The sequence below is a fragment of the Daucus carota genome, chromosome 5, assembly GCF_001625215.2.
Source record: "Daucus carota subsp. sativus chromosome 5, DH1 v3.0, whole genome shotgun sequence".
Classification (NCBI taxonomy): Eukaryota; Viridiplantae; Streptophyta; class Magnoliopsida; order Apiales; family Apiaceae; genus Daucus; species Daucus carota.
The window spans coordinates 5,358,823-5,386,195 of record NC_030385.2 but is presented as its reverse complement, the minus strand read 5'-3'; the positions used below and the strand labels follow the sequence as shown (position 1 = coordinate 5,386,195).

Sequence of the window (27,373 nt, the reverse complement as noted above, 5' to 3'; positions counted from 1 at the left end):
TGATTAATATGTGAGAAAGATGAATGCATTGAATGTTGCTTATTCTAAGATTATATGTTGATGAGGTTAATGCTTTCATGATTGTATATGCATGTTCATTTAGTTTGCATTCATATTACACTACGCCATAAAAGGCCTATCGCAACGCGACCTTTGTAAATGTTGCTAAAAAATGTTACCTTAGTTACACTACTTTCACCCTTCCGCAACATAATATTTTTCATGTTAGCTTAGCCAAAAAGGGGATGTTGCCTTTGTTAGAAAGTGTTTAAGGGTGCAACATGGAGACAAATATGTTAGCTTAAGCTATTAAAAGGTGAAAATAATATTTTAACTTAAAATTAAAGAAAAAAGTAATTACTTGTATTAAAAATAAAAATAGAAGTTATGTAATAATATAAACTAAAAATATATAAAATTATATAAAATATTAAATAATTTAATAGGTGAATGATTTTATTTTAAATAATAAATATATGTTTATTTATTTAAAAAGTAAAATAAAATGTAAACAAAAAAATAAAATATAAACTAAATATATGTATATATGTTTATTTGAACAAGCGGGCGTGGTTCCCGGTGAAATCAGACAAGCAGCGGGACTTTGTTTCACTAACACCCCGCCCCATTTTTTCACTTCCTTTTCCACTCACACTCAGTCATCTCTCTCATTTTCCACACAGTCCTCTCTCGCTCTTCACCCCCACATCTCGTCTCTCTCTCTCTCTTTTCACCCCCACAGTCGCCTCTCTCTCTTTTCACCGTGTCTCTCTCGTCGCTCTGGTCTCTCTGGTCTCTCATCAGCACATCTCTCTCATCTCAGGTTTGGATTTCAAGTTAGGGCATGGTTTGAGGGCTCGATGCTTTGATACTCCTAACTAGGGGTTTCTCTCTTTAAATCAGGGCTTCATTTCTTTATTTTCTTCCATTTACAGGTCTTTCTTCTTTTAAACTACATCTAATCGTACTTTATCTTTGATTTCAGGTATTTTCAGCGGAGGTTTTGCATTTGGAATTAGGTATGGTGGCTTTGATTTAATTTTTTTCATCTGTATATAGTGGGGGCTGTTAATCTAACTCTATTTTCTATTTTCAGGGCTTCTTCGGTTGATTTTAAGGATTTCATTTAAAGGATTTAAAATTAGGGTTTCAGTTTAAAGATTTTGCTACAGGTATCTCCCTCTCTGCTTCAACATTTTTGAGTTTTTGGGTTTGTTTTTGTTGTTATTTGTTTTTATTAGGGAAGTTATCTGATTTTTGATTTTATTAGGGGTTTGGAATTGCATTTTATGAATTTTTGTTGTTTTCATTTTGTGGCATTTGTTATTTGTTGCATTTTGTAGTTAATATTTGTTACTAGTTAACATTTGATTGATATTTTGTGGTAAGTGTATGTGTCCAGGACTTGTTATTAAATATTTATGCTTGAAATGGGTTGTTCTGGTGACCAGTTATGACTCTGTTTTGTGGTTTTTATATGTATGCTCTGTTTATAACTTAAAAAAATTTGACAATTAAGAGTAGCTGGTGTTGATTCTCTGTTGAACATTTGTATATTTTTGTGCTCTGCTGCCATACATGTAAGATTCCATTGTAGATATTGTGAGCTAGTTGGTTAGATGCCATAACATATTATCTTGGCTCATAAACTCTATGTATACTCTATATATAACTTAAGGGAATTGCGATAAATTTCTATGTATGACTTACCTGATTAAAAGAATATTGTTGTTAATGATTTGTATGATTAATAATATGCATGTGTTTGGTCTTATATTTGAAAGTGAAACTATAAATTATGACATATATGTATATTCTGTTTATCTTAACCCCTGGGATGAGGTAGTACACGGCAGATATGTTAACCCCTGTATAGGTTACCATAATAAACATATAGGTTTTGAATGTTTTATTTTAAGTATAATCCATATATGATCTTCAATATATAAAGTAAAAGAATGGTCTTGTCTAGGAAAGGCATTGAAATCGTTTGTTTATGTGACCTAAATAATAAATAAACTGAATTGTCTTAATTGTAGCCATGGACGATGTGGATAATACTTGGATAAACCTTCCAAAGTATAGTGTCGAGTACATCAGAGGAATAAAAGCCTTTATTCGGAATGCATTCCCTAACGTAGCCGTAGGTGATGAAATGACATGCCCCTGTAGAATATGTAAAAACATAAAGTGGCATAGTCAGGACCTTATATACGATCATCTCATCTGCAATGGCCATTCGCCTTTGTGCTCTGAATGGATTGTGGGAATTGCACAGATTCCTCTCCAGCCAGTTAACGACGAGGATCTTGATTTAGGGGATAAAGAGAATAATTTAAATTTCGAAGATAACCTAGATGAGATGTTTCATCAGCCTAATGGACCAAATGTCGATGCTAAAAAATTTTATGCCCATCTTGAAGAGGGAAAGCAACCCTTATATCCAGGCTCCAAAAAATATTCAAGATTAAGTTTTATTATCCGACTTTATTCCTTAAAGTGTGTTCACGGAATCACGGAGTCTGGATTTGGGGCTATATTAGAGCTTATCAAAGAAGCTTTTCCAGAGGCAAACATACCACTGTCCTTCAACGCTGCTAAGAACATAATTAGGGATTTAGGGCTCGATTATCAAAAGATACACGCTTGTCCAAACCATTGCATGTTGTATTGGGGAGAGAATGAAAATGAAAACTCTTGCAGAACTTGTGGTATTTCAAGGTGGGTTGTAGTGGAAAAGAAAGGGACCAGTGATGATAATACGGGGAAGACAATTCACAAAGTCCCTGCAAACGTGATGCGTTATTTTCCACTACGCCCTAGGCTGCAAAGACTATTTATGTGCAAAGAGTATTCAACACTTATGGTATTCCACTTGAGAGGTTCAAATTGCTGTTGGAATATTGGAATGATGAAAGTATTCAGGTATACTTGTGATTTTAGGCACTAAATATTGTCTTGGGAACATAGTATAAGTTGCTCAACTTTCGTTTAATTTTTTGTAGGATAAAGCCAGGAAAAATTCAAATAGCCGCAAGTCATATACCGAGACTCACACTCTTGGTCCTAAAAGTATCGCACAGCTTCGACACAAAATGGTATATGGTCATCTAATTTAAATTAATGATTTTTGGCTTTCTTGTTCGATAATTTATGTCTCGTATAATCTATTTTTGTAGAAAAAGAATGCCCCAGATGAGTCTGAACCATGTGATGCAGAGGTTTTTGTGAAAACTCGGACTCGTGATGCAGGACGCAAGTACAAGACCAGTACTAAAACAATGAAAAAGAAAATTGTAAGTATTTAACTTAATCAGTTACACATAATATTTGCCCTTTCAGTTTTCTCTGTTTTGCATTTGCTCGTTTATGTTCATGTTATTGTACTTTTGTAGGATAAAATTAACAAAAAAATCAATTCCGGGGAGGCTGCTGATGAAATGCTTTTGGATAAAGAGCATGGCCCGACTTGGCTCTTAGGGAGATGCAAGAAGCCGCAAAAACTATCAGCTGCTGCTCCAACGGATACATATGTCAAAGAATTGACAACAAAAATTAAGGAAGGCCTTGCTGCTGAAGTCGAGGAAAAAGTGAAGAAAATCCAAGAAGAGGTAGATGAGCAGGTAAACAGGAAGGTGCAACAAAATTTGGCATCGGTCCTTAAGAAACTTGGTGAAGCAAACCCCAACATCACAATTGATGTTACAGAGCTGTGTGCACATGTGGCTAGTGACAATGACGATGGCACACCAATGACTAAAGGCACCAGCTTCTAGTTTGCTAATAGTATAGTTGTTTAGACTTTGGTTCTTTGAAGTTATTTTGACTAGCTAATAGTATGGGGTTATATATCTAGACTTTTTGTTATTAAACTGCTAGTTTGCTGGTAGTTGGTCGATTCTGGATATTATGTTGGTTTAGCTGTGGATTTGATGTTGGAGTAAATTGGATTTGATGTTGGTTTTTGTATGTTTACAATGGTTTGTTGAAATGATGGACAAATTTTGGGAAGTATTGTATTTTAACAGTAGAATTGCAAAATTTTTTGGATAAAATGTTGCAGTAGCCTATTTAAATGTTGCAAAACTTGTATTTCAAAACTGTTGCAGTATAGGAAAAATATGTTGCCAATTTAGCTGCTGCCACCTGGCAACTTGATGGCCCCCACGTGGGCCCCACAGTGGCCCCCACGTGGGCCCCACAGTGGCCCCCACGTGGGCCCCACGTGGGCCCCACAGTGGGCCCCACTTTTAAAAAAAAATAAAATTACTCTAAGGTAACATAATTTTTTGTTGGAGTAGGAGAATAAAATGTTAGATTAAACACTCTTTGCTAACATATCTCGGTTGTTGCTCTAGGCAAACGATATGTTGCCTTAGACCCCCTAAGGCAACGGCAAAAATCCTATCATAAAATAAATGTTGCCTTAGCCCTTTTATGGGCCTTTAGCAACATATTGACCCCATTCTGCAACAATTTTTTTATGTTAGATAAGGCCTTTTATGGTGTAGTGTTAGTTGCATTCTTGAGGCTTGGTAGAAATTATTTGATTTTGTGGGTAAATCTTCTATACACCCTAACGAGACAAAACTCATCCTACTAGGGCTGCCTAGGAGTTTAACAGCTTGTTGCATGCGCTCAAATGCAATTGTGTCATCTACGAAAGCGATGTTAGTTAGTTATAGATATTTTAATTCTCTTATTTGCCCTAGGACGTGCAAATGCTTAGTGTGGGGATATTTTGATAAAGTATATTTTATATATATTCTAAATGATTTTATTCTCATATTTAATTGTATTTTGCATTGATTAGGATATTTATTTAATAGATTTTAATGTTTTATTGTAGAATGCAAGGAATTCCTAAAGTTCGAAGGATTTGAAGAGATAAAGCTTAATTGGATTCAAATTTGGATCAAAATTCGGATTTATTGGGCTACACGTATTATTTTGCTGTTTGGGCCGTATCTGAGTTTCGTACATTAGGTTTTGACGATCTTACAGCCCACGTGAAGCTTAGAGAATATATCCGGGGTTAAGTTGAACCCTAACTATGATATATGCATGATTTCCTTAACCTCATTATTTAATTGCTCTCGCTTGTTGAGTTGTGCTTATTAACAATTACATGTCAGGCATGATTATGTGTATTGTTTGAACCGATATCTATTTAACATCGGAAGTTGGATTTAGATGGTTGTGATTTATCCAATAAAGACATGAACTTCTCTATGGAAATAGGTAGAATGGATTGTTAGGTAATGAGGATGTAGTGTTTAATGTCTCTAATTTGCATGATAGAATGGAAATAGGCTTGATTGTATTTTTAGAGAAGCCATTAATACTCGGAAGAGGTTAATGGTATTTTATAGGGCACATCTTTTCACTTGAGTAATATATTTGATTGATTGGGGTAGGGAATCGTAATTGCATTGATTCATGCTAGTGGGGATACTTAATTCTGGATGTTTTTAATTTATTTATAAAATCCTTATTTGCTTTCTTATAATTAGTTTAATTATCTCTTAAATATTATTGTGTTCTTTGCTTAGTTGAATTTGATCATCAATAACTGGTGTTTGACACATTTATCTCTGTGGGACGACCCTGACTTGCCCTGCTACATATTGTTAGGAGGAATTGTTAGAATTATTATTTGATAGGTATACGACAGCCTCGTCAAGGAGCTTTTCCGGTTGAGTGTCCAAAATGTTTTGAACTGATGCTGATTCTACCAAAAGAAAAAAAAATATACTAGAAAATCAGTGAACACATATCACAATGGTTACAAAGTACTTTGTATCTTTATGTTATATGTATATTCTTTTTTTTAGTAGTGAATGGTTAGAGCATCTCTAAGACTGTAACACTCTCTTTATTAACTCATAAATATAATATAAAAAAATATGACTCTTAGTAAGTTTATACTAATTTAAGATTGTGGACTCCAACAATGCCTCTCATACTCCCCCTTTTATCTGATATTTTATTAATATTTGAACTACACTATGTCAATATGAGTGGGAAAACCACTTGATGAATTGGAGGGCATGCATTTTGTATTATTAAATTTAAGTCAGAAGCCACCTAGTGGGTTTGTTTTAAATTAATAGAGAAGAGAGAACAAGCTCTTTAGATTTTTAAAAGCCATATTTTTATTTACTCATTTAGGAGTCTATTGGAGATGCTCTTACAATGTCTATCTATATTTTTATTTACTTTTCTTATAAAGAAACACTTTCTAGAAAACTTCGTATAACAAAACTTGTAAGTTAAAAAAAAATGTTGGTACAAAAATACAAACACCATAACAGAATCAGATTAGTGGTCTTGTTTATTAACAGTAATAAAAATTTCATCACTGACTATCATATTGTGGATTGAATCCTGAATGATATAAAATGAGTCTTCAAATCATGAATTCTATTTTCATCGAATATGGGTTTTCACAAAACTTTATATATATAATGTTATACTGTAAACACAAATCAGATACAAACCAATGTAATTATGGGCTTACCGGAAGCGTGGAATCGGCATAGGGCCAAGTTTGGTTCCAGGCTGTCTGTGTTGAAAATAATAAATACTAGAATGATATTTATAAAATAAACAAGATGGAAGAGATATATTTACAAGCACGAACTGATATCAAGTACAACATTATATTGTCTCTCTTCTTTTCTAGAAAAATGAACTACATGCATATTTAAAATACTACTCTACTCGGCTCCTACTTCTACTCCATCACTTCATGACCTATAAGAAGCTATTTTCTAGGCCTGCAACAATACTCAGGACCATACTGGAGTAAAACAAACTTTATACAAATAAATAACTAAACAAAACAAATAATTAATAACAACTAAACTTAAGATTAATATTCCAACAGTCTGGAGCCTGTCCAAAGGATGCTTGGTACTTTAGTGAGGCTCTAGTAAGTCCGAGATGGATTGACTGGGGTCGAGGATGAGTCTCGGGTTGGTGATGTTATATATGGGGTACGGGTGGGTGACGTCATACATGAGTGTTTTTCCTTGGGTTGAAAATTCATGCACGAGAAAGTAAACAATGTCTACCTTCTGGCGTTTTTAAGGAGAAGCTCATGATCACAAGGCTTCAGTACACGGAAGAGTGTATTTTTCAAAATGATGTGATCATTCAAGAAGTAAGGGTACCGATTCTACTACCTATTATTACGAAAGATGTTGGGAATTCCTCTAGGAACGAACAAGAGAACACTGAGGAGATCCCAATGATTGATCACCTCCCTGACGAGGTTCTCACAAATGAAAATAATAATGGAGATTCATCATAAACAACATTGAGGAGATCTCAGAGACAAAGGAGATCGGCCATTTCTGATGATTTCTTGCTGTATCTCGTAGAAGCTAAGGAAAATAAGGATCCGGTTTCTTATGCTCAAGCCATTAAAGGCCCTGATTTTGACAAATGGGTTGATGCAATGAAGGATAAATTAAACTCCATGAGTGATAATCAAGTCTGGGCAAATTGTTCAACTCCCACCGGGTCATAAAGCAATTAGTTGTAAATGAGTATACAAAACCAAATGTGTAGCTAAAGGCGATGTTGAATGATGTAAAGCTCGACTTGTGTTTAAAGGCTTTAATCAGAAAGAAGGCATCGATTATTTCGAGACTTTTTCTCCAGTTTCCACAAAAGATTCTTTTAGAATCATCATGGCATTAGTAGCTCATTATGATCTCGAGTTGCATCAAATGGATGTCAAAACGGCGTTCCTGAATGGAGACTTGGAAGAAAGAATATATATGTGTCAACCCGAAGGCTTCATAATTGAAGGGCAAGAGCATATGGTCTGCAAACTTAGGAAATCGATATATGGACCAAGGCAAGCTTCTAGAGATTGGTATTTAAAATTTCATGAAACCATTACAAGTTTCGGTTTCACTGAAAATGTTGTTGATATCTGCATATATCTTAAATTCAGTAGGAGCATATTCATATTTTTGATTCTGTATGTTGATGACATACTATTGGCTTGTAGTGACCTTGGTTTGTTGCGAGAAACTAAAAATTATCTCTCAAAGAACTTTTAAATGAAAGATATGGGGGACGCTTCCAATGTTCTAGGCATGGAGATTTTTCGTGATAGAACACAAGGAATTATGGGCTTGTCTCAAAAGGCCTATATCGATAAAGTTCTTAAGAGATTTAACATGGATTCTTGTTCCTCTAGTCATGTTCCATTGCATAAAAGAGACAAACTTGTTCTTAATCAATGTCCGAGGACCCTTATGGAACGAGAAGAAATGCAGAATTATCCTTATGCATCTCTAGTGTGGAGCCTGATGTATGCACAGGTCTGTACCAGGCCTGACATTAGCCATGGGTTTCAGAGTGACCCAGGCATCGCTCATTGGAAAGCTGCAACGAAAGTTCTGAGATACCTAAAGGGAACCAAAAATCACATGCATGCTTACGTACGGAAAATCAAATCATCCACAGATGATTGGTTAAGTTGATTCGGATTTTGCTGGATGTCCTGATACTAGGCTCTGCACTCTTGGATATACATTTCTTTTATGTGGAGGGGCTATTTCATGGAAAAGTCAAAAATCTGAAATGATTTTCGGTTCCACCATGATGGCTAAATATGTGGCCTGTTATGAAGCTTCCATTCAAGGAACATAGCTGCGCAATTTTGTGTCACAGTTTGGAGACTTAACTTTTATCTCTAAACCATTATCGATCTGTTGTGACAATCAAGCTGCGACGTTCTTTTTTAAGCATGACAAGATTACTGATGGTTCAAAACACATGGACCAAAAATACATGTTGCTAAAGCAAGATGTTAAACAAAAGAAAATTGTCATTGAGTCCATATGCACTGACTTGCAAGTGGCAGGCATACTTACAAAAGGACGGCCAATTAAGACCTTTGAAAGGCATGCTGAAAGTTTAGGTCTCCTGGACAGTTCCTAAATTACTGATTATGTCGCTTGTTTTATGTATGTATATGTGAAAGACAATTACCGAGCTCTTAATATATAACATCTGAAGTTTTCTGTTTCTTCATCATAAAGGTGTACACACTTATGTTTAAAGATGAATGAAACATTAGGTGACCATTAAGCCATTCTCATTATGACCTGGTTGTGAAAATTGTAGATGTGGTAGTACATGGAAGTAAGCGTGTTGTACAATAACATGTGCAGGCCATGACTCATGCATCTGTTAATCTATCAACTACGGACTTGAAGAATAACTAATGTCTTTGTGCACATTGATGACTTGTTTCCTATAGACCAAGTGGGAGACTGTAAGAAAAATTTATATTATTGTAAGGAATTTATATTTATTCCTTTATTGATTCCTTTAAATTTTTCTTTCTCAGAAAGTGGTCTATAGGAAACTCAAGAGTTGAAAAACACCTTACCTGATTAATTCTGATGGATAATTAATCAAAGGAAAAATAGATAAGGTGAGATGGATGGTCCTCTCTCTGTCTATATATATATCCACCTTTTCCATAAAAGGGTTGGACTTAAGAAAAGTGTAAAGGGTAACACATAATAGATGTATATAGAAAAGAGAGAGAAACTCATACATCTCCATTGAAGCACCAACATACAAGACCTTGTTGCATCCAAATAATCATCACCATGTCAACAGGTATGTATTCTACTTATCTGTGATGATCATATAGTTAAAGATCCGTGGATTCCTGTTAGTGTTCCTGATAGTGTTCTTTCACGATGCTCCTGATTATAACATATAGTGTTATTAATTCTTATGCGATTGTCAGCGTTCTTTTACTGATTCTTACAGATAAAGCTCAGGACGCCGAGTTCGGAGAGCACAATGAAGAACCACCAGACTGCAGGAAAGGTGATATGTATAGACGTTCTCTATAAGATTATGTTAAATTTTGATGCTTTTAAAAGATTTTGTAGTGAGAATGAATTTTTTGGATGCTAGATGACCTAGATTTAGTGGAGACTGCCTTAATTACACAATTTTCTTTTACGACTTATTAAGTTGATTCTGATATTTTTGTTATATATTGATATATACCCGGAAAATGTAATTTTGATTTGTTTTTGAAGTTTTATTTTCGGTTTGAATAGTTTTTAATATAAATCACATATTTTAACTTTTGGTTGATTTATCCTATATATATATGGTATATTGATTTGATTAATTTTCTTTGTGCAGACATTATGTGGGATTTTGGCCTGGGGTTGTTCTTATAGTATACATTATAACAACTGATATGTGTAGCTACATTAATACCAGCTTCTAGTTTGTTACCTAATTATTCCATTTTACGGTTCAGTGTGCAAAATGTGCCGCAAAAGGAAAAAATACATCCTGGAGCAGCCATTTGTATGTGAAGCATCCTGAGATATCATTCCATGATGACAGTTGTGGCTTGGTGTCTGAGAAGGTCATCGGCTGTATGTTTTATGATCGAAGGTGTACTACTACAAGTTACTGAACTTTTACTAAATATTATTTTCTTTCTTTTTTCTCTTCACATTATACTAAAAATCTAGTATAAAGTTCATAATGAAATGGAAACTGACTTATTGGTGCCAACTTTTCATAATATAGTCCCCACAATGAGTGGATCCGCAGCCAAGGTAAAAAAGTATCAAACAAGATTGTAATCGGATTTCCCCAGTAACTAACCATCATTTCCATAAGCAAGATTAACTGTCCCCATGTCGGCTGACAAGACTCTGTCCCCACAATGAGTGGACGCTCAAAGCCTCATTTCTTCTGCTTAAACAGGAATCAGTTAGACCGAACATGATACTAGACCCCCTCAATCCACAACTCACACTAATTAAATTCTTGGCTTGCTGCAGGGCTCATGATCTGTAGTGCTCTGTCAAATCTATCCCCAGTCGCGGATCTGCAGCAACTGAACTCACTTCTAGCATCCATGTAGCAAGATTGTATTTTTCTTTGATTTTCAGGACGGAGGAATCACCTTGAATAAATTGTGAGATTCCACTTAGTTTCTCATTAAACTAACAAATAAAATATCCCATTAATTTAAAGCATATCAAACAACAAGTATCTCAAAAATATTCTATAATTTTGTGAGAATTGTTGCCTAATGGTCCAGAGAATATCACTTATGCATGTGAAAGGCAAGATAGGGACATATTTAGATTTCATATAGCCATCTCCTGTTTTTCATTTATTTTAACCAACACATTTTTTCTTCCAATATAGCAACCTTGAATGACTGCTCTTCTTTCTTTGAATCCTCACTTATGTGGCTCTATTAGAATACTCAGAATCATAAGCCTCAATATTTTTCTTTCACCTTATTAAAACTGGGCAACAAAAAATTAAATCCTATGAAAAGAAGATAAAGAGAGAGAAAAAAAATAATGTGAAAATAGAAGTAAGAATGTGATCCATTAATAAATTTTAATTACCGTTTTATTTTCTAGGGCAGGACGTCATTTTTAATTTTTGGCCTAACAGTCATTTTTGAATCTTTAATTTTTGCTGGATTTTTCAATTTTTTGTGAGTTTTATTTCCTATCAAATTTGGCAAGTTTTGATTAACTCTAATTTGGACTGATTTATAGTTAGTTCAAATCTTTACTTTGGATGGATTTTTTATATTCGTAGTTTTTGATCGGACCGCATATTTAATTTTTCATAAATTTTTAGCAATTTGAAAAAAAATATATTCAACATAGTCAACCAAAAAATATAATGAAATTATTTTATTTCTTATATATTATCAATATGGGTAAGAAATGTCTTCTTGATACGTAGATTAATAATATATATATTAACAATAAAAATGAAGGTGGGTCTATAGAAACATTTGTCAAAATCATCTCTATATATGCTTTGATTATCCCAAGTAATTTTCTTAACATTCAAAATGTGTAATCCCAAAATGAATAACAAATTTGAGTAGCAAATCAATATCGATTTAACACCTATATTTAAAATCATATAAAAGTTATCGTATCATAAAATCTTAACTTACTTGAATTTTTAAAGATGTAAAATGATGAAGGTTGACATAAATTTCAATTAACTATTAAGATACAAATTTAATATTGTGTAATTTCAGAATATTTCACAAAAATCTTGATAAAATTTCTTTTATTTTTAGAATTTAAAAAAATTCAATATGATTTATATTCTTCATATCTAATTCAATGAATCTAACTAAGAAGTTATTTGTTTTGGTCAATGAGTAAAATTTTGATGATAAATATAAATATTAAACAGATGATTGTTTTTTTTAAAATAATTTTTTTAAATGACACAATTTACTGTTTTTCAAGATTTATTATTATTAATTCAAAATTTTGGGAAAAAATATCATTACTTATTCTAATAACACACATTATTTGCTTAGTTTATAGTTCTCTGAGAATATCTTATTCTTATTATGCGCATAATTTTTAGTTATATTAGTTCATTTATAAATAGTAATCTCAGGTTATTTTGATGTAAAAGTAATGAACATTTTAATAAGTACTTTAATTTATAAAAAATGATATTGATATTATTAATAAAAATCATTAGTTAATCTTAAATAAAAATAATTCTCATAATGAGGATATTCACATACGTGACAAAGTGTATATATAAAAGTATGAGTGTTACTACTTGTAATTCTATTACTATTTCATTCAATAATAGTAGTGTGGACAAAACAAAAAGTTACTGGGAACTCTTTATACACTTCACTGGGCTTGTTCACCTTTAAACAAATGGGCCCTAAAAAAATAAAATCAAACAATATAAAAATCTCTCTTCTAATTTATTTTTCACTGGGCTCGTTTAACAAATGGGCCTAACTATAAATAAATCACTCTTCCTACTGTATAATCAAATACATAGTTGTCTAGGTTATACATATGACTTTTATCAGAGGTTGCGGCGCAGATGAGTCTCCCCACACTGAGTTGGAAGCGTTAAAAGAGTCTGATGACAAAGAACCAGACGGCCGGAAAGGTAATATCTATCGATTTATATTCTATATACATCTCTATAAAAAATTTATAATTTTGTTGTTTGCTTTTAAAATTTTTTGGGGAATCTTCTTTTTTGTCCTAGAAGGCCTAAATCGGTATTATGTTTAGGAATTTCTAATCCAAATTTCTAATTAATTTTTTTAGCAAAGTCGATTTCACATTTTTCGGTATATTTATGTTTGTATCTACACTCAAAATGTAATTGTAATATGATTGTTTAGGTTCCATTTTTGGTTTGAAAACAATTCAACATAAATGAAAGTTTTTTGATTTTTATTATAATTTGTTTTATGATGAGTATTGAATTGATAATATCCTCTTTGTTGACATTATTTCAGATTCTTGGCATGATGGTTGTTCTCATTGGGTCAAATGGAGACCGATCCCTTCAAAGAAAAATTATGAGGATATAAGTGAAGACATACGGGAGCAACATATGAAATATTGTGTGCTGAGTTTTTTTTGTAAGTATAATTTAGTCTTAGTAATCTTTTTCCTAAAAAGTCAATTTAAAATATTTCTAATCAATAATAAAGCTTAATAAAACTACTAACTATATATTAATATAGTTGCTTACATGATATAATTGGTTTTTGTAGTTATATATACCCTCCTTTTTGTAAAATATGAAAATTTGTGTGTAGTATTATTTTGCAAGCATAATTATTTTAGTTGTCTTACACCTTCATAAATGGATAGTCGATTATTTGATAAGTTTAATTTCGTAAATCTTCTTATTAGTCCCAATTATAGTAGATACAATGTATTTTAAGGACAAATACCCTTTGATTGTAACTAGGTCACAGTTCATGTACTCTTGCTCAACTTTATTTTTTTATTTATGGCTTGTGACCCATCTTTTCTATTTGTGTTCGCTAGGGTGGCTAGCAAGCCCGAGGGAAGACGAGGATTTCGAAAAGAAAGAGGAAATCAAAATTTTAGTAATTGTAAAATCTTGAATCTGAGTATTGTTATATTCGGCATACGTAAAATCTTGGAAACATTTCTCCAATGATCAGCCCACAATTTTATTGTGGCACACATTGAATTTTCTCTCTAAAATTCCCACATCAAATATATCTAATATCATTAAATAAATTTATGATAGATTTTTTTAGCGTAACTCACCTATCATATTCTTTCTTGTTCAGGTAACTTCTATAAATGAAGTACTTAGAAGCAAATAATGAAGAAAATGCTCCAAAAAGGATTGAGAATCAGATGTCCACCACATATATTTTATGGTAATGTTATTTTACTTTTATATAATGAATATTTTCCATATTAATTGATTACTAAATCTATGTTAAGGGTTGATATTGTTATGTCTTTAGAAATTTGTTGACTTATTCACATTGTTAGGTACAGAACTTGAAAAATCATATAAAGAAAATTTTTTGATTATAATTTTTTTACATGCTTACATTTGATGGGGTTAGTGAGTATTAAAAAGAAATAGGAAAATTTTATGTATGAGTAAGGCGAAAACCTTAAAACTAGATACCATTATATTCAGGTATTATTTGATGGTTGTTGGTGTCAAACCCAAGTACCACAACTAGCTAATATAATAAGTAGTCAATAAATTCTGTTATGCCTTTTAGGTGGCAGAAATATAGGTCTATGACTGTTGTCGATAACTCCTGAAGTATTACCATAGATAGTTGGATAAGAATGTATATTTTTAGGAATAAATAGTACTAACGAAAATGTAAATTTGAACTTTCGAGCAGCAATGCAAATTAAAGCCTCATGTAGTTTACTTGTGGGTTGCACTTGACTTGAATTATAATGAATCATATATTTTCTTTCTTTGTTAGTCTATGATCAACACATAGATAGTTGGATAAGGGTGTTTGTTTTCTTTCTTTGTTTTCTCTTGTAGTTTTTGCAACATGTACATTCACTATTGGCTGCAATTGACCTCCTTTCTCTACGCAGGCTAAGGTCGCTGGTAGTCTACAATCCTCCTTCGCTCCGGCCTTCGCCGCCAACGTTCGGATCTAGTCATTTCAAAGTATCGGAAGGTTGGGAGGTTGAGGAGGTGCTTAACACTGATGCTTCTCGTATTGAAGAGGTCCTCTTTCTATTTCCCTACTCATGTAACTGCTCTAACCATGTGTTCAATTTTTCCGGCTCAGCCGAAGTTTAGCCTGAGTTCGACTCTTATTGGTTCGGCCACCTATATTAATCTGCACTTGCATCACCTTTAAACTTGTTCAATTAAAGTTTTTGGTATCAAAATATTGGCAGTTTATCACTACAAGAAAAGCGGGCATTTTCGACCGCCAAAATCGGTCAGAAATGAACAAAATCGGTCGATTTTAAGGTTATTTCTGACCGCCAACTGGCCGACCACGTCGGTCCCTTTAAACCGATTCGGGAATGATGTATCGGTCCGAAATGAGGAATATAACCGACCGATTCTTTTGGTTGGAAATGTGTTGCCATGTCCTTATACACGTGGATCGTATCAGATAAATCTGGCCCACCGTTGACGTGTCATACACGTGGATGGTCTCAAAACCGACCAATGACGGTCGGAAATGTGTTGGTCGGTAAAGAAGTTCAGGGCTCAGCTGTGGGGCCCAGTTGTAAAAACGACCGCAGTGTGGTCAGAAATGAGTCGGCTGGAAATGCCTTTTTAGGGTCCATTGGGTGAGCTTCTGGTCTAAAACCGACCACACTGCGGTCGAAAATGAGTTGGTCGGAAATAATTTTCAGGATCCATTGGGTGAGCTTCTGGGCTAAAACCGACCACCCAAAGTCATTTACGACCGCATTGTCATTACCGACCGCCTTGCTTTGGTCGGTTTTCTAGGTTTTAGGATATGATTTTGGTCGGGAATGTTTACATCTGGTCGGTTTTCTGGGTTCATTTTTACCATTCTTGGTCGGAAATGAGCAAATTTGGTTGGTTTTCTGGGGAGAAAATTTGAAAAAAATGCAGTATTTACATTGTAATCTATACCATATCCCTGTTATTTTACCAAACCAACAATGCACATACAATATCCAAATTCAAATCCAAAATCAAGAATCATATCCATTAAAATTCAGTACAACATAATTTAAAACCCAACAAGCATTCATATATATTTACAAATTCTTTCAACAAAATAACCTAAACCGTGCAAATATACGTTACAACTAAATAAGAAAAGTTGTAAGTTCGGTCTCGGTAAACAAATCAAATGTTTTAACAAAATCAACATCCCTACCAATAATGCATCTAGCTAGGTAGATTCATTTCAATCATCCTCATTGCCATCACCATCATCATCCCCATCAATGTCATTCTCCGAACTCTCACAATTAGTGACATCCTTAGTTGCCTCCGCAATTGCCTGCAATAATTCATCATTTACACTAATATATCAATTACATATATAACCATAGTCAACAATCTTGCTTTTACTTTTGTCCTATTTTGGCGCCATAGCCTATACATATATAAAAATGAAGCAATCAAGGTCTTAAATAAACTTAAGACAAATGGTTTAAGCACAAGCGAAACTATGTCCGATGTAGTGAATATCTATAAATAACTTATAAATAAAACATGTTAATCACACAAGCAAGTAGATTCACGGTTACGACAATTATGCATGAATAAAGTTATCATCTTGTCTCTCTTATGAAATCAAAGGTATTTTGCAGACTTTATAAGCACAAATTAGGGAAGCTAATTACCCTAAAGTCAATAATATACTAGTACACCAATAGTTACCTATTATTTCCCTAATGCAAGCCATCACAAGTGAATTCGCAACGGGGTCATATTTGCCAAGGAACGGGGGCATATTCGCAACTGCAGGACGGAATTCGTTAATTCCAGCCTCTTTGTTCGGATCTTTGCAAGCTCAGCCCCTAAATACACTTGTTTCTCTATAATATATGTTAAGGGTAGCCCCTATAAGCTTGCTGTGATTCTCGTAGTTGTAACAAATATCCCTATTATTGTGTTATACGGTTCTGGGGTGGTGTACCAATTCCTCTCACAACAACGATCATCCTTGTTACTCCCTCTGTCATGGTCAATAATATACAGTGGGGGACGGGGGCGCGAAACGGGGGTGTGTCAAGCAGTGAAAAAGAAACATATACAATTGATTGGGACAATGGGAGTAACTTTTTTGAAAAGATATATATTTGCGTTTGTTCATCATCCTGCGATTATTTTATATAGATTATAGTTTAATATGATTATAAGAATTTATAAAAATTTGAAAATGGGTATACTTGTTGCTTTGCTTTCTGGGCTTTTGGGTGCTCTCTTGTCAATTGGGTACCACATTCGGTAATATGATTTTATAAGAAATTGTCTGATTGCCAGTTGAGGCAATAGGGAGGTGCATAATTGAGACCCGCATTTGTGGCCTCTATACTCTTGGTAAAACTTATTTCAGCCTCTGGTCGTACCTGTTACGAAACTTTTAATCATTTGCTCACTTTTATTCTTAACTTCAGCATAAAGTATTTTATGTTTTGTTTAGTAGTTATTTCAAGTATACATTATTAATACATAAATATATAGGCATGTCGGCAGAGTAGTTTATGGTTTTTTATAGTAAAGAGGAAAGATCTTATACATATTTTACATACACACGGTCTCTAACATATCTCTGTGAATCTTTTGGTTGCAGTTGTAGAGAATTTCATTTGTATGCAGAAGATGCATCCGTTTTAAGGGTTGTCAATTTTAATATTAAAATGGAATCTTTGAACTTTTACGATTTCCTAAATGTCAAAGGCCTACTCGTTAAATGTTCTGAAGCGGGTAATGTAGCTGCTGAGCATGTGCTTGGGAAGGTAACTAAATCATTTTATTAGTTTATGTTCTCTAGGTTTAAATCTTTCGCCATTCCTAATAATCTGCTTTCTAAATGCGTTTTAGTTGATGTTTTTCTTTAAAATAATCCCTCCATCTCAATTTATAAGTCCGTTTTGAAAAAAAAGCATACTAACAAAAAAGTTGGTTATATATAATTTTATCTCATTTATCATTAATTAGTGCATTGAGAAGTGATAATAGATCTTTCAGCCTTATAAAGATGGTGTTTCTTCAGAACTATAGTTCTTGTAGTTACAACTTTCATCGCTGCTGCCATCAATTGCGAGGAACTTATGATTTTCTCAAGTTAACTATTTGGTTGAGTACAACTCAGCATGCTAGATCAAATTAGGTATTGAGTAATTTAGGGTGCACTAAGAAAAGGTGTATTATGGGGTATTTAGGTGTATCCCTTTTTTTCCTTTGAACTTCATTACATTCCAAATTTTCATCAATATCAGCTTTTTCAAAGTATTTTTTTATTTGGGCTCTATTTCTATTGTTATTTTGTTGCTTATTATATTTCTATTATAACCTTGCTAGTTCATTAGATTATTCTTTATATCATTCTTTGAATTTGATGGTGTAGTTCATATGCAGATGCTGTTAGGAAAAGTAACTGCATATGCTTTAACCATTTTTTGTCTTTTTTTTATACTCCTTAAAACTTTTTACTAAGTTATTGTGTTCATTTCTCTAAATTGCATCTTATTTTAGGGAATAGCTCCTACATTTATATAATGCACATGTTTGCATAATATGTGTTAATATGAGAGTTTTTACTTGAGTTTTCAGTCTGAATTAGCTTGAAACTTCTTGCCACCCGAACAGTTATTATTTGCAGGAATTGATATCATCTCACTTTGCAGGCCAAGGTCTTATTTCCCTAGTTCAGTGTGGAAACAACAAAGAAATACTGTAGAGCGCGCTAAAAAAAGGTGCGGTATTGAGTGTTTGAGAGATTTTGAAATTCAAAGACACTTGCCTGAACATCGAGATGAGGCGGAATGAGTGACCTTGCCTCAATTTTGTGGACTATAAGGCCTTTTAAAGAAATCCACGTGAAAAGCCGAACACCTCGTAATGCTTTTCCTGATGGGGAAACTTTGAGGACTGCTGGATCTTCTCAAGAGAGGCCCTTGCCCCTGTCATGGGCACGTCCAGAAGCAAATACAAACTCTTGTACCTCGGAATGCTAGACTATGGTTCTCCATCGGACACTGAACCTGTAGATCGTCTAGCAGCCACTTATCATGAGGCTCCTCCTCATTAACATGTGGGTTGACCATCCAAGAGATTGAAGCAACCAAAACAGATGTACAATGGTGGTTACACATATATGAACTTCCAGCAAGACGAAGGGAGAAGAACCTAGGCATACAGGAAAATGGTTCATCATACGAATTTAGTTGGTTTGTCGACACGTGTAGAGAATATAATGTTCAATAAAATATTCTTTTACCGGAATAGTGTAATTTTTATCTCACTCTTAAGTTTCATTTTAGGTTTGAAAGCTAGTCAATATAAATCACATTTTTTGTAATTATTTCTATGTAATTATTGAATGGATTATACCTTGCATGCAAAGAGATTACACCAGAAATGGAGACTGGCCTTTTGTTGTCAACTTCCACAATATTGTCCCGATCATGAGTGCAGCCGCCAAGGTAAAAAAATATTAAACAAGATTGTAATCAGAGACTTCTCCAATAACTAACCATCGTCTCCCTAAGCAAGACTTGAACTCTCTCTTGTCAGTTGAGAATACTTTGGCGCCAAATAAAGGTCCTAGTGAACCTACACTTTATATTAAGTTTCAAGGGTCTGACATCATGATTTAATTTTTACTGGAAGCAACTTTTGCTTGATATCAAAGGTCAAAGAAGATATGAAAAAAAAATTTGCAATGACAGATCTTGGTCTCTTGAATTATTTTGTTGGCATGGAAATCAATCAAACACATGAAGATATCTTTGTGTGTCAAGAAAAGTATGCCAAGAATTTGCTGAAAAAATTCAATATGGAAGGATGCAAGATTGTAAATACACCTTTAGTCCTAAATCAATAGTTAACTCTTAAAATGGAGCTCCTCCTGCTGATCAAAAATTATACACAAGTATTATTGGATGTTTGTTATATATACTTGATAGCAACTCGAACCCATATTATGTTCGCGACAAGTCTAGTGTCAAGGTTTATGCAAAAACCAAATCAGGATAATCTTACTGCAGCAAAAAGGCTATACTGAAATATGTAAAAGGTACTACTAGTTTTGGCATATTGTACCAACCAACAAAATATGCACAACTAGTTGGCTATACCGATAGCGACTGTAGAGGCTACAGACGTTATATGTGTAAAAGTATGCTTGCAGTAAGAAAGAAACAATGCACCTGTTTGAGACAAGCTCAGCTTTTTGTTATATTCAATACTGCTTACAGAAATGACAAGCCACACACTCAACATTCAGAGTCGTGGGAATAACTACTTAAATGCTAAACTGCAGAGAAGTTACAGAGAAAAGGTAGGACACTCCAATCCTTACTCCACAACTGCCTGATCTCCTACAAAACAGGAAATAGAACTACCTACACGACCTAGTCTTGCTGATCTTAAACACAAGTTTAATCACAACAATTTATTTGAATAAAATAAACTAAGGTAATAAATAAAATGAGTTTAGATTAAATCTCCAACAAGCTCCCCCTAATCTAAACTGGTTGCAGATTCTTCACACCTAGCAGCTCACGCATTCCTTCAAACTCAGCTCTGCACATCGCTTTAGTTAACACATCAGCTCGTTGTTCATTAGTATTAATGTGCTTGAGAACTATCTCACCTTGTTCAACACATTCACGTATAAAATGGTAGCGGATATCTATGTGCTTGCTTCTCCCGTGGAACACCGGATTCTTGGCCAAATCTATTGCAGATTTATTATCAATATAGAGAATCACCGGACCAGGCCTTATATCTGTTATTTGCCTCAGAAGATTATAAAGCCATATCCCTTGACATGCAGCAGCTGTTGCTGCCATAAACTCGGATTCACATGATGACAACGCCACACATTTCTGCTTCTGAGACACCCAAGTGATGAGATTTTCATTCAAATAGAATGCCATGCCCCCGGTAGACTTCCTATCATCCACATTACCTGCAAGATCGCTATCTGAATAGCCTGTCAATAAATAATTTCCTTCACCTTTTGTATAAATCAGACCAAAACCAAGAGTTCCACTGACATAACGGAATATCCGTTTAACAGCAGCTAGATGCAATTCCGTGGGCCTTTCCATAAACCTGCTTACCACACCAACAGAGTATGCTATATCAGGCCTTGTAAACACAAGGTACCTAAGACCCCCTACCATCGATTTATACTGTGTTGGGTTCACTGATTTCCCTCGCTCGTCCTTGTTTAACTTTTTTGCTGGTTCCATGGGATATTTAACCGTGTTGCACCCAGTCATCCCTGCTTTCTCTATCACCTTTCTCGCATAAGCTGATTGTTTTAGTTCAATATAACCATCTTTCTGATCCACCTCCATGCCCAGATAGTATGACAATCTTCCCAGGTCGCTCATGTCAAAAACACTGCTCATTTCCTTTTTGAACTTGCTTATATTTTTTAGGCTGGTTCCAGTAATTAGGAGGTCGTCAACATAAACTGCAACAACAAGTACTTCGCCCCCCTCTCTTCTTGTATACACAGCATGTTCGTAAGGGCATTTTATAAATGCCAGCTCTTCCAAACACTTGCTCAAGCGAGCATACCAAGCCCTGGGTGCCTGACGTAGGCCATACAAAGCTTTTATCAAATTATATACTTTGTATTCTTGTCCTTTCTTTACAAATCCCTCTGTCTGCACTACATAAACCTCCTCCTGTAATTCCCCATTCAGGAATGCAGACTTGACGTCGAGATGATGAACTTCCCAGGAATTTTTAGCAGCTAGTGCAAGAAGTAATCTCACAGTCTCGAGTCTAGTGACAGGGGCAAAAACTTCTTCATAATCAATCCCTCGTTGTTGCACATACCCTTTAGCGACCAACCGTGCTTTATGCTTTATAACCTTCCCCTCAGCATCCTTCTTTAGTTTAAAAACCCATTTCAATCCAATTACCTTGTGTCCAGGTGGTAATTCAGTTAATTTCCAAGTATTATTTCGTTCAATAGCATCGATTTCTGTCCTCATTGCATCCATCCACTCGACTTCTGTGGCAGCTTGCTTGTATGAACTCGGTTCATCAATTGTCATCATCATGAGTTCATCATTGAACAAATCAACTTCTGGAGCCTCATTGTATACATCACTGAGGAGTCTCATTCTTCTCGGGCCACTAGTAGCTGACTGAGTGTTTTCTTCACTCGACGAAGAATTCTCAGAAGAAACAACAGAGCTAACACCACCACTGTGGTGTACAGGAGTCGATAATACAGGCACTGAATCTCCCCCAGAATTCGTAGTCGAGTCGGTTAAATCAGGAACATCAAATGATGTCCCAACCAGTGTATACGCACCTGATTCCTGTAACCCTGCTTGAGGTGACACCTCCCAAAGCCAACTTTTGTCTTCTTCAAACACTACGTCCCTGCTCACGTGTATTTCTCCATCTTTTGGGTCATACAGGCGGTGTGCCTTTGTTCCAGGTTCACTGCCTAGATAAATCATAGCCCTGCTACGGTCGTCCAAATTCTTTGTTTGGACCCCTGGCACCTTCATATGAGCAGTGCAACCAAACACTTTAATATGTTGCAAGTGAGGCTTTTTGCCTTTCCAAGCTTCATAGGGTGTTTTTCCCGCAATTGCTCGTGTGGGCAGCATATTCAAGACATACACTGAATGTCTCACAGCCTCCCCCCAGAAAGTAACAGGCATTTTCATTCCTTTAAGAAAGCTTCTGACCATTGCCACAACTATTCTGTTTCGACGTTCTACCACTCCGTTCTGTTGTGGGGAATATGGTGCAGTGTAGTGTCTTTTGATGCCAGACTCTTCACAGTAATTCTTGAACTTGTTGGAACAAAACTCACCTCCACGATCAGTTCTTAACACTTTTATCTCTTTATTTGATTCCTTTTCAACCAATTTGCGGAATTTTTTAAATGTCTCAAATGCTTCATCTTTAGTTTTCAACAAGTAAACCCACATATAACGACTGCAATCATCTACTAATAGTAAGAAAAACTTGTTACCTGCTGAAGTCGATGGTGTGAAAGGGCCACATATATCTGCATGTATTAATTCAAGAACAACCTTGGCACTGAAATTTGCTTGAGAAGGGAAGGGATTTCGAACCTGCTTAGACATTAGGCAGCCTTCACAGGTCTTCTTTGGTTGAATCAGTTTTGGTAGGCCATAGACCATTTCCTCCTTGGACATGAGAGTCAATGCAGCAAAGTTCACATGGCCAAAGCGAGAATGCCACAGCCACGAGTCCCTTTCTACTTTTGACAGTAAACAAGCCAGATTACAGCCACTTTCCTCATCAAAATCACTATCTTCAATCTTTATCTTGTACAATCTATTCGCAGTACGCTTCACTTTCATCAGCAACTTTCCCTGGTTATCACGAACCCACAAGTACTCTCCTTGCAAGACTACTTTATTTCCCTCCTCGGACAATTGTCCTAAACTTATAATATTATTGCAAAGAGAGGGAATGTAATATACCTCACGCAGAAATCTTTTTTCACCATTCTTGCAATTTAATTGGATAGATCCTTTCCCCTTGATTATCACCGTAGAGCCATCTCCAAAACGTACCTCGCCAGTTACACTCTCATCCAAGTCACTGAATTTTTTTCGTTGCCCCGTCATGTGGTTGCTTGCCCCATTGTCTAGATACCATATACTTGTATTTTTACAATTATTTCCAGGCTGCTTAAATTCTGGAATTACACTCTCTTCGTTCAGCAATACCATACTTCCCTTTCCTTCTTCACCACATTCTGATAAAAGTAGCGTTGGCTCGTCACCATCAATATCAACTTGTGATAAGTTCACCTCTGTCTTCTGTTCTTTCTCCTTCTTTGGCTTTCGATACTCGCCTGCATAGTGGCCATAATTTTGACAATTGTAGCACCTTACACGACTTTTGTCTCGTCCCCAACGTCCCCTTGGAGTTAATGATCCCTCAGAGCTTCCTCTACTAGAGCGATTTCGCCATTCCTCTTTCGTAAACAGGAGTTTCCCCTCAGTGCTCTCTCTCTTCAGCCATTCCTCTTCTGTCAACATTAGTTGATCTCCTTTAGTCCCAGACTGACCCTTTAACCTCTCCTCATGGGCCTTGAGTGACCCGATTGTTTCTTCAACCGACATCTTCTCAAGATTGCCAAATTGTTCAATTGTTGAAGCAATTTGCAAAAATTTCGATGGGACTGCACGGAGCAGTTTCTTTACAACGTAACTCTCACTCACCATCTCCCCTAGTGCTCGGATGTTTGACACCAGCCCATTCATCTTCATCACAAAATCATCTAGTTGATCGGTGTCCTTCATATTCAAAGCCTCGAACTCTGCTTTCAGTGTCTGAACTCGTGCTGCCTTAACTCGATCTGCACCCTGGCATATAGTTTTTATTGCATCCCAAGCATCTTTTGCTGTCTTTTTATCTGCCAAAGACAACAGTACATCCTCAGGTATCCCTTGATAGATCATGGCTAATGCAATCTTGTCTGTTTTCCCTTCAACCGTAGCCTTTGGATCACTGAGCTCGACAGCCTCCCACACTCCATGCGCTTGCATAAACACCCTCATCTTCATGGACCAAGCTGTGTAATTTTCCCTTGTCAGCGTTGGATAACTCAGGCCAACTGATCCTCCCTTGAGTTTGTTTACATCCATTGACGTTGTCTTAGACATACACGTACTAAGGTTCCGTAGCTCTGATACCAGATTGTAGAGGCTACAGACGTTATATGTGTAAAAGTATGCTTGCAGTAAGAAAGAAACAATGCACCTGTTTGAGACAAGCTCAGCTTTTTGTTATATTCAATACTGCTTACAGAAATGACAAGCCACACACTCAACATTCAGAGTCGTGGGAATAACTACTTAAATGCTAAACTGCAGAGAAGTTACAGAGAAAAGGTAGGACACTCCAATCCTTACTCCACAACTGCCTGATCTCCTACAAAACAGGAAATAGAACTACCTACACGACCTAGTCTTGCTGATCTTAAACACAAGTTTAATCACAACAATTTATTTGAATAAAATAAACTAAGGTAATAAATAAAATGAGTTTAGATTAAATCTCCAACAGCGACTAGGCTGTAACCAGGACCAGAGCTAGGATATCTCTAGTGTGCAGCCTGATGTATGCACAGGTCTGTACGAGGCCTGACATTAGCCATGGGTTTCAGAGTGACCCAGGATCGCTCATTGGAAAGCTGCAAAGAAAGTTCTGAGATACCTAAAGGGAACCAAAAATCACATGCTTACATACGGAAAATCAAATCATCCACAGATGATTGGTTATGCTGATTCGGATTTTGCTGGATGTCCTAATACTAGGTTCTGCACTCTTGGATATACATTTCTTTTATGTGGAGGTGCTATTTCATGGAAAAGTCAAAAATCTGAAATATGTGGCCTGTTATGAAGCTTCCATTCAAGGAACATGGCTGCGCAATTTTGTGTCACAGTGTGAAGACTTAAATTTTATCTCTAAACCATTATCGATCTGTTGTGCCAATCAAGCTGCGACGTTCTTTTTTAAGCATGACAGGTTTTTGGATGGATTTTTTATATCGGTAGTTTTTGATCAGATTACATATTTAATTTTTCATAAATTTTTAGCAATTTGAAAAAAAAATATTCAACATAGTCAACCAACAAATATAAGGCAATTATTTTATTTCTTATATTTTATCAATATGGGTAATGCTTTGATCATCCGAAGTAATATTCTTAAAATTCAAAATGTGTAATCCCAAAATGAATAACAAATTTGAGTAGCAAATCAATATCGATTTAACATCTATATTTAAAATCATATAAAAGTTATCGTATCATAAAATCTTAACTTGTTTGAATTTTTAATGATGTAAAATGATGAAGATTGACATAAATTTCAATTAATTATTAAGATACAAATTTAATATTGTGTAATTTCAGAATATTTCACAAAAATCTTGATAAAATTTATTTTATTTTTAGAATTATAAAAAATTCAATATGATTCATATTCTTCATATATAATTCAATGAATCTAACTAAGAAGTTATTTGTTTTGGTCAATGAGTAAAATTTTGATGATAAATCTAAATATTCAAAAGATGATTGTTTTTGTTAAAATAATTTTTTTAAATGACACAATTTATTGTTTTTCAAAATTTATTATTATAAATTCCAAATTTTGGAAAAAAATATCATTACTTAATCTAATAGCACATATTATTTGCTTATTTGATTAGTTTATAGTTCTATGACAATATCTTATTCTTATTCTGCGCAAAATATTTGTTGTATTAGTTCATTTATAAATAGTAATCTCAGGTTATTTTGATGTAATATTAATAAACATTTTAATAACTACCTTTAATTTATTAAAAATGATATTGATATTACTAGTAAAAATCATTAGTTAATCTTAAATAAAAATAATTCTCATAATGAGGATATTCACGTACGTGAAAAAGTGTATAAAAGTCCGAAAAAGTGTATAAAAGTATGAGTGTTACTACTTTTAATTCTATTACTATTTAATTCAATAATAGTAGTGTGGACAAAACAAAAAGTTACTGGGCACTCTTTATTCACTTCACTCGTCTTGTTCACCCTTAAACAAATGGGCCCTAAAAAAATAAAATTAAACTATATAAAAATCTCTCTTCCAACTTATTTTTCACTAGGCTCGTTTACCTTTAAACAAATGGACCTAACTATATATAAATCACTCAACCTACTATATAATCAAATACATAGTTGTCTAGGTTATACATATGACTTTTATTAGAGGTTGCGGCAGAGATGAGTCTCCCCACACTGAGTTGGAAGAGTTAGAAGAGTCTGATGACAAAGAACTAGACAACCGGAAAGGTAGTATTTATAGATCTATATTCTATATACATCTCTATAAAAAAAATTTATAATTTTGTTGTTTGCTTTTAAATTTTTTTTGGGGAATCTCTTTTTTACTAATTTTACTAATTGTAAAATCTTGAATCTAAGTATTGTTATATTCGGCATACGTAAAATCTTGAATCTAAGGATTGTTATATTCGGCATAGGTAAAATCTTGGAAATATTTCTCCAATGATCAGCCCACAATTTTATTGTGGCACACATTCAATTTTCTCTCTAAAATTCCTACATCAAATATATCTAATATCATTAAATAAATTTATGATAGATTTTTTTAGCATAACTCACCTATCATATTCTTTCGTGTTCACGTAACATCTATAAATGCAGTACTTGAAGCAAATAATGAAGAAAATGCTCCAAAAAGGATTGAGAATCATATGTCCACCACATATATTTTAAGGTAATGTTATTTTACTTTTATTTAATGAAAATTTTTCATA

The 27,373-nt window shown here is 34.6% G+C and overlaps 1 protein-coding gene across 3 annotated transcripts; it reads left to right on the top strand.

Moving 5' to 3' along the window:
• The first annotated feature begins 409 nt into the window (after window positions 1–409).
• LOC108222167 (uncharacterized) lies at window positions 410–4,011 on the top strand. Of its 3 annotated transcripts, none has more exons than XR_010291934.1 (6): window positions 411–1,019; window positions 1,097–1,172; window positions 2,040–2,925; window positions 3,006–3,098; window positions 3,180–3,296; window positions 3,396–4,011. XR_010291934.1 is itself a non-coding variant. In XM_064093029.1 (6 exons), the coding sequence occupies exons 4-6, from the start codon at window positions 3,096–3,098 to the stop codon at window positions 3,774–3,776; spliced, it is 501 nt and encodes a 166-aa protein (XP_063949099.1). In that variant the 5' UTR covers window positions 432–1,019; window positions 1,097–1,172; window positions 2,040–2,925; window positions 3,006–3,095; the 3' UTR covers window positions 3,777–4,011. The 3 variants fall into 3 exon arrangements, 2 of the variants coding, with proteins under 2 accessions (XP_063949098.1, XP_063949099.1); XM_064093029.1 differs by having other exon boundaries at window positions 432–1,019; XM_064093028.1 differs by lacking the exon at window positions 3,396–4,011 and having other exon boundaries at window positions 410–1,019; window positions 3,180–3,297.
• Window positions 4,012–27,373: the final 23,362 nt, after the last annotated feature.

What these genes read in the sequence shown, in the direction of transcription:
- LOC108222167 (XM_064093028.1), top strand. Translation starts at nt 2,042, where the DNA reads ATGGACGATGTGGATAATACTTGGATAAACCTTCCAAAGTATAGTGTC. An exon ending in GGAATGATGAAAGTATTCAG is followed by an intron (nt 2,926 to 3,005) that starts GTATACTTGTGA and finishes AATTTTTTGTAG; the next exon opens with GATAAAGCCAGGAAAAATTC.